Source organism: Periplaneta americana, chromosome 1, assembly GCF_040183065.1.
Source record: "Periplaneta americana isolate PAMFEO1 chromosome 1, P.americana_PAMFEO1_priV1, whole genome shotgun sequence".
NCBI lineage: Eukaryota > Metazoa > Arthropoda > Insecta > Blattodea > Blattidae > Periplaneta > Periplaneta americana.
This window is the reverse complement of record NC_091117.1, coordinates 156,764,375-156,773,497: the sequence shown is the minus strand read 5'-3', so window position 1 is coordinate 156,773,497 and position 9,123 is coordinate 156,764,375. Positions and strand designations below refer to the sequence as shown.

The window sequence follows — 9,123 nt, the reverse complement described above, 5'->3', positions numbered from 1 at the left end:
CAATAAGAATTTGTGTTCATTTCATCTGCCACACCCACTACCCTTATTGGACTGAACTTTCAATTCTGTTTTGTCGAACTTAGGGGAGTCCACTGTATATTTTTATTATATGATTATCATCTTCCTATTTATTAGAGAAAAATTAAATAACGTATTACTCGTGTAATGTAATTCAACCTTCCACACGAAGAATAAAACAAAAATTTTCGTCTTTATTGTTTTATAATGTTAACAGGTTCAAATTGTATATGGTGAAACCGAATAGTCCTTGGTAGACATTTTTGACACAATTAAATGACTCTTAACATCCATCATTTTGACCCATTTGAGTCTATGCATTTATTTTCACTTGCTGGAAACCTACATTTACACAGAGTAACAATGTATTATTTAATAATGTTAACATCGTGTTTGAAGATGAATTTAAAAAAACCGAAGACAAACTAAAGTTTCATGGATTGCATTCACAAAAACTTCTCTTGACCTGGTACATCTCCCTGTAACAAGAAAAGGCACCTTGGTACAAAACACATGCCATTCTATCCCACAATATTTTATTTTATCCACATCGAGATCTTTTATACATCAATTCTTCATACAATTTTTTTTATTTCTATTTATGGACAAACTATAAAAACATCTTTAGATCATATTTGTGTGACGAGACAAGGAAATTTCGAAATGACTTCCTCAGAAACATTAGTTAGTCATTTTTGTGTTTTATGAAGTAAACATTAGAGAACAGCCTGAAGAAACGTATTTTCTGTTTCTAACACAAGAAAAGAAAAACTCAGTTTTACCTTTCTTCGCTCATTTTTATTTTATATTTACAATGTTATTATTTTTTGTAAACATGTAATTTTTTGTGCAACTGGCACGAATGGTACAAAAATTAGATCTGTATGTTAATCTAACATAAATATTTGCTAATGCCAATATATCATTACAAATACACTTTTTGGATAATCTTGTAACTAAACTTGAAAATAAATTTATTAGTCATGTTACCTAACATTTTTTATGTTGTATGAAATCTGCATTTAAACTAAGCAATATCGATAAAAAATTTGCTAGTATTATTTTCAAAATATATCTTTGTATCCACTTAATGCAATGTGAAATTGATTCAAAATAATATTCTACTTTCATTCGACTTGTAAAAATGTATTTAATATCTTCACCGCATTTCAGTTAGAACTCCTATATGTCGCGAGTTCCAGCTGTTCTTTGAGACTTCAAATCTCTGTTTTAAAATGAAATTACTTGCTGTTGTAAAAACGAATTATTTCGCTCATAAGGGATTTCATAATTATATGTAATTTAATACTAATTGCTTCTCAATTTCATTCATTGTTTCATCATCATTAACTGCCCACGAACTGACAGCGACAAGAAGGAAAGCGGTAGTAAAAATAATAATTAAACGAAAAGTATGAACTTTGTTAGGAGTACTATTTTTATAAACAGGCATAAGAGACAATTCAGTTTATAATCAGAAATTAAAAAAAAAAATTTGCTTCAAACTGTCAATGTAATTATACCGAACTGTGATCGTAGAGTCAAAATAGGTCAGTTAATAGAGGTGGTAAGAGAACCATTGAAATAACATATATGCCCTAACTAAAATATTATACTGCAGCAATTAAACATTTTATAGGAAATAAGTAAGTTCATGAACAAAATAAGAAAAGGCTTTCGTTAAAGAATAACCCCATTGTTAGGCAAGCTTTACTTTCAATTTTATTGTGTTTTTATTAATTAAAAATGAGCCAAAGTTGGTTAATTTAGCGTCTGGTTACTTTCAATACACTTTATTCGATTTTTCTAAATAATTATATGCCCCTTATATTTACTTATTTTATGTAGCAATCCTACTCTCAGGTTCTCTCTTTCAGACAATGTTTATTCTAGGCAACTATCAAATGAATTAATAAAATGAGGATAATGAAAGAAAAGTAATTAAAAGGTACGCAAGCTCACGTCCTATCAAGGGAATTTGGGGCTGTAGAAAGAACCTAAGTGAGCTCTAAGACCGTTCATAACTTGTCTCACTCCGTTTTTCGAATTCTCTTCAAGGAATCTAGAGAAATGTTGAAGGGAAAAACCAAAAGTGGACTTAGCCCAATAGGTGCCACATAAAGGGATAGAGATATAATAGAGCATTATCCATAACATTGTTCAACAAAGCAGAACAGAGTCGCCTAAGATGTTAGCCGAGACAGAGCGAGTGGAAAGAGGAGTAGGGGAACCGAGTTCTTGGACTAAGCGAGTAAAGTCCGTGTAAGCTCACCCAGAAACACCAAGGCGATGCAACAGAATATACTTCATAGAATATGTTTTTATTTCAATAAATTATCTACTTGTGGGCTTGTGATCCACTCGGGAGCTTACTATAGGGAAACAACTTACAAAACTCCGTTGGTCTGCGCATGCGTCAATCTTAAAGAGTGACACAATATACTATTCACCTCCTCCTTCCTAATTGTCAGCCAATAGTAGCGCGTACTGATAGCAATGATGCGTCAGATGACTTGTCATTCTGTAGCGACAATGGTTCAGATTAATGGAGAGAAACTCCAGACTCCGCCTCCAGCACAGCGGTTAGGTTTAGTAACCTCCTACAACGGAGTTTTGCCGGTTGTAGGCCTATACATTAGAATTATGCCTAATACACGAAGATCATATGAATAAAATAGAATAATGTTGTTTATGTGTCTACAAATATTCTTAGACGTATTCGACAATGAAATCACGTCCATTTCCCTAATATTCAATAAAATCACAAGTATCCCAAATCTTATTATATCCATGTTCTAGAAAATAACGATCATTTTAATATAATTTAGACGTATGCCAAATTAATTGCACAAAAAGGAACAATTTACATGTTTAATAATTGTAATGTCTCGTCAAAGTAACACATTGTAAATATAAAACACACTCTTATCAATTTTACTATTATCTTCACCAATATCCTGTATAAAGAAGTGCCTGCCTAAATAACTGAGATTTATAATTACAACAATGAACAAAAATTAATGTGATACATAGGCAGTCAAAATTATAACATGAAATCTCTTCTCTGGAAGAGGACAGATGACGTAGGTTTAGAAAGCCTCGAATCCGTGGCTACCTGCAAGTTCACGAACCTAAATATTTCAACTCAACGGGCGGGGGAATTGCCTCCTGTCTTGATTTTAATTGTGACTGTGAGGGCTTCTTCCATTTTGTGACGACTGGGAATCGTCATCGGTTAGGTCGCAGCAATCCTCCTGCTCCTCAGATTCTCGTCCCAGCCGCGGGGTGTAGTCTCTGCTATCTGCCGGGAACTCTAAAATGCATGAATAGACACACATTCGTATTGTATTTGATACCATCTTACAAGTAAAAATAGGTATACTATCCACAGCAACGGTACTCAACCTGTGGTTTACGAACCCCTACAGACGGTTTGGTGCCAATTCATCCAGGGAATTTTCGTCCAGGAGCATTTTCATCCTCGGAACAGTCGTCCATTGGATAATTTGCCCAAAATTATTAACACAAAAGAAAAGTTCAACCAAAGAAAATTGTATGATGAAAGATGAATGGAACGGAGAAAAATTCTCTCCGGCACCGGGATTTGAACCCGGGTTTTCAGGTCTACGAGCTGACGCTCTATCCACTAACCCTCACCGGATTCCCATCCCGATGTCGGATCGAATCCTCTCAGTTTAAGCTCCACTCTTGGGTTCCCTCTAGTGGCCTACCCTCATGCATTGCGTTATAGATGTATGACAGTGGCACAATGTCCACACATGTGCAGAGGTGCACTCGTTATGAGTGACTAAATGGTCGGGATCCGATGGAATAAGCGCCGTCTTAAATCACTAAGTGATTATATTTCGCATATCATATATTATTATTATGTAAGCCTATTATTTGAACATTTGCACTTACTTCCCTGAATCGTCCACACCTGTGCAGTAACGGTCAGCGCGTCTAGGCGCGAAACCAGGTGGCCCGGGTTCGAATCCCGGTGGGGGCAAGTTACCTGGTTGAGGTTTTTTCCGGGGTTTTCCCTCAACCCAATACGAGCAAATGCTGGGTAACTTTCGGTGCTGGACCCCGGACTCATTTCACCGGCATTATCACCTTCATATCATTCAGACGCTAAATAACCTAGATGTTGATACAGCGTCGTAAAATAACCCAATAAAATAAAAAATAAAAAAAATTCCCTGAATCTTTGTACAATTTCGAATAAAACCTCCGCAATGTTGCGCGTTTGTTTTGATTCCACGTCGAGTAAACAATAGGAAAATGTACGTACAATACAGTTATACCTTTACCGCTGGAACCCAAGTTCGCGACTTCATATCCTGTTAGAGATAACGAATTTCGTTCAATAATTTTGGTCTAACTTCCTTTATTGCTTTTGTTGTTATGTCTATGGGTAGATTGAACATTTTAGTTTTCGGAATCAAAAATAATATCCTAGGCGGATAGAAATGAGAAGCTCTGGCATTTTAATTTGCGCCTACGGCATTAAATAATGTCTTACAATCTGACACGTACCTACTGAGCACTGCTGCTTTTGTTTCTGGATGACTGTTCTTTCATCCATATTCAACATTCGGAGACCTGCAAGCCGTCTGTTGCCGATATAACGATGGGCATAATGACTATTTTACAAAGACATTTCTTTTGAAGTGAGAATTTATATCTGCCTCCTAAAGGGATAGAGAGTGTTTTTGCATTGTATTGTCTAACATTATCTCAAACAGTGGCTTTGCGAAATACTGATAGTATAAGCAAAGAGTCCCTTTCGTCGCCTTTTTCTGCCAGGGTAGTTTTATCGAGGAGATTTCCAAACTTTATCCACTTATAGCACCTTTCTATTATCAGCAATTGTTTGACTGTGTCCTAAGAATCGAAGAAATCCTAACAGTTTATTTAAAAGTAGTTTGGCCCTGAAAAGTTAACTATTTCGTCTAGCAGTAACCGTACGAAGAATAAAACACGTCAATTCAAAGCAAAGCAAACACAATATTTCACATTTAAAAATAAGCACATACTACTAATGGAATGTACTTCTCCTCTCTGGTTGTAACACGATTTTCCTGAGTCCATGTGAATTAACTAGTTAGTACACAGTTTGTGAACTATTGCATTAATGCATTCTGTACGGCAGGGAACGAGAATAAGTGAAGTTTCCCTCTTCCTGAACAACAGCGATGACTATTCTTGGCAGCAGTAGCAACAGTTGTAGCAGTATAGGTGCTACCCGTCCCAGGTAAATAGGGATATCCTGAACTAGCACCAACAGATAGCGCACGTGTACTTTGAGGGATGCGCTTTGCGTGTGCATTTGTTTTTCGGTATATAAACATTGAGGATATACATAGTATATTCGTATATTAAATACTCTTAAAAACAACTAAAAATGGCAAATTTTTGTAATGTTCCTTTATGTAAAAACGAGGGAAAGCTTTTTGTCTTCAATCAGGTTCCGAAATATTCTGAATATATGCTTTAAACCTTAAGAAATATAAGCAATTAAATTGCGCCTCGAAAGTGCTAGCTATTAAATAAAAGTAACTACTTTAAGTAAGGAATTGTTGAGTACAGTTTCGTTTTGGAAGAGGAAAAATAAAAATTAATAAAAACATATGCAACCTCAACAGCGAGCTATGTCAGCTTAGATTATATACAGTAGTTGTAGGAGTCTCCGAAGTTTACGCCTGCAGTAAACTCTCGATAAACTGGGATGTTTATTATCCAGGACGATCAGTAGTGAAATCCATTTCGTGAATAATGTTTTTAATGTACTGTACTCTAATTATTAAAACCATATTTTAACTTCAAATTTTCAAAATCATCCCACATAGTATTCAAAACTGCGTGTCCTTAACCTACAAAACGCACTACTAATCGTGATACTACTGCGTATTATATCATACTATTAAACATTTCATTTGATCTTTCTGCAACTACAGAAAAAATACAAGGAATTCAATCTCGATAGGCTCTTCCATATTAAAAAACACATTGGTGGCTTCATATCCTGTTTTTAGCGTACGGTTCTTAAATACTAATGATTAAAGAGGCAATGTTCGCCTTCGACAAAGTTCCTATTTTTTTACTCGTGCATCTCGTTCTCAAAGTTCTCATTTAGGTTCATGGACATTGAATTTACTCGTATCTATATTCTGCATACTGCAGATTTCCCCACCCATCTCGGGGAATCGCTCAATATTATACAGGTTTACGTTATTATTTATTGCAAATTAAATTAAATTAAATTAAATTAAGAGGTAAGAAAATATTGAATTGCGTATATTAAATTATACTAGGTTATACAAAATAATTGTAAATATAATTTTGACACGCACAGAAAACCAACAAGCGGGAAAATGTAATCAACTGTAGCATATGACATAACATAGTCCTACAACATGTTGCGCCGCATGGAACGCTCCTGCCATCTAGCGATAAAACTTCGCATAGATATCCCTATTGACCGGTGTTGATTCCACGAACTAGTAAAGTGCGTTATCCCCCTCCACGAATGTACTGATCCCCTCAATGCCCCACAATTTATAATAGCCTAAGACAGCGGTGATCAAAGCGGGTATCGTGATTACAACGTGTAATTAAAGACATTCAAACTGGTAAGGGGAGTTTCCTGTACATTGCTCTCTGTCTCGCTCACGTACTGATGGTAAGCAGTGTCGGTACCATGTCACTCTACAAACCCTCTGTCTTTAGGAGCAGGAACAGAAGGTTTCGTACAGAATGGGAAGAGGAATTTATTCGCTGTTCTGTCGGAGAAAATGTAATATGTTGCTTTGCTCAACGGTTCAATTAGTAGTAGTATATAGAAGCGACATTACAGGGCGTTACGCTGAATACACATATCGGCAAGTGTTACCATAATTCTTATATACGTGCCTGAATATATAGGCCTACAGCTTCTCTTGAAGTTTAAAATAATTACTAGACTACGCTAAACCTCCATTTTATTTTTTTTAATCTTTTGATGACTATTATCAGTTATTTACTAGTTATTGATTTAATAGTAGTAGTAGTAATAATAATAATAATAATAATAATAATAATAATAATAATAATGGCAATACTAATAACAATACTGATAGCATTACCAGTAGCAGCAGTAGTAGTAGTAATAATTATAGTAATGATAATTATAATAATAATAATAATAATATAGAGAAACTGATTAAATATTAATAATAATAATAATTATAATTATTATAATTATAATTATTATTATTATTATTATTATTATTATTATTATTATTATTATTATTATTATTATTATTTATTTAATCTGGCAAAGCTAAGGCCAGTAGGCTTTCTCTTCCGCCCAGCCAGACTCTAGTGTAGTAATGAAACGAGCTATTAAAATCGAAGAACTGAAATCGGCTTTCAATCATCGTCATGAAGAGAAAGATGACATAAATAAATGTAAGGAAGCAGCTATCTAGTGGCGAACGAAATAGCTCGTTCTCTTAAGCCTTCCAACAAAGGAGAATTTTATAAAAGCGTAATGATCAAGGTGGCTGAAATAATTTGTGAATGGAAGTTGTTAATTAATTTTCAAAAAGTCCGCATTTCTCGACTAAATATCCAGAAGAGAATTCAGGAAATTTCTGATTGTGTTCACGACGAATATTTAAAAAAAAAAAAAAAAAAAAAAAAAAAAAAAAAAAAAAAAAAAAACAAGAAAATGACAGTAGTGACATTACTGATACAGCAAAGCTTGCGATTTTTATTAGCGGATTAATGAAGAACTCAATGTTAGTGCACGAACAACCACTGGTTGCAGTTTTCATGCCAAGTAGCCTACCTCTCCCCCATCTCTTTACTTCATAGACTGTCTCTCGCGTGTAATCACTGCCGTTCGAGTTTTGGTCACCGCTGGCCTAAGATGTCTTGTATACGACAGTGCCATCACCACTCAGATGTATGTAAATGGAACGCGTAGTGTAGAAGTAGGCCTACTTATTGGGCGGGACATGGAGTAAGTATCCCTAAGTACTTCAGCCCATCTCAAATGCCTGGATTTAATGTTCCTAATTATGCCAGGTGAAGAATACAATGCATGCAGTATCTACGTAGTAAAAGAAAAATAGATATATTTGTAACATAACCCCTTCATCCACTAATGTCTTCACTTGAGTTCTTCTTGGTATTTTAATGATGGACTCTCTCACTATATTCCAGGTTTTAATAAATTACAGCGTTCTGAACTACATAATGTATATGAAACAAACTCGCATTCCACCTCGCAATGCATAATTATAATCACATGACCAACCAGCGATACTGTAACACTATAAGCACCTAAGCTAGTACTTGTAGGCCAATATGTTAATGTATATATACATACATATTTTATTTATTGATTTAGCTAGCAAAGTGAGTACAAATTAAAATTATGAAACAAATGTTTCTAGCCACTACCGTAAGAGCCAGGCTCGTTTACGGTGTGGTCTTACTACTTACTTACTTACTGGCTTTTAAGGAACCCGAATGTTCATTGCCGCCCTCACGTAAGCCCGCCATAGGTCCCTATCCTGAGCAAGATCAATCCAGTCTCTATCATCATATTCCACCTCCCTCAAATTCAGTTTAATATTATCTTCCCATCTATGTCTCGGCCTCCCCAAAGGTCTTTTTCCCTCCGGCCTCCCAACTAACACTCTATATGCATTTCTGGATTCGCCCATACGTGCTACATGCCCTGCCCATCTCAAACGTCTGGATTTAATGTTCCTAATTATGTTAGGTGAAGAATAGGCCTACAAAACGTGCAGTTCTGTGTTGTGTAACTTTCTCCATTCTCCTGTAACTTCATCCCTTTTAGCCCCAAATATTTTCCTAAGCACCTTATTCTCAAACACCCTTAACCTATGTTCCTCTCTCAAAGTGAGAGTCTAAGTTTCACAACCATAAAGAACAATCGGTAATATAACTATTTTATAAATTCTAACTTTAAGATTTTTTGACAGCAGACTGGATGATAAAAGCTTCTCAACCGAATAATAACAGGTATTTCCCATATTTATTCTGTGTTTAATTTGACGGTGTGGTCTTAGCCAATAATATAACATAAAA

At 35.2% G+C, this 9,123-nt stretch overlaps 1 protein-coding gene across 3 annotated transcripts in view; it reads right to left on the bottom strand.

The window, feature by feature from the left end:
* Positions 1–283: 283 nt before the first annotated feature.
* Positions 284–9,123, bottom strand: part of LOC138702893 (cardio acceleratory peptide 2b-like) — a 94,987-nt gene continuing 86,147 nt past the window's right edge. For 2 of the 3 annotated variants that reach the window (XM_069830280.1, XM_069830298.1), the window contains one exon: positions 538–3,331. In XM_069830280.1, coding sequence (XP_069686381.1) covers positions 3,198–3,331 — 134 coding nt within the window. In that variant the 3' untranslated portion in view covers positions 538–3,197. Of the gene's footprint in view, positions 498–537; positions 3,332–9,123 lie in introns of those variants that run through there. The other variant, XM_069830287.1, reaches the window with a different exon arrangement.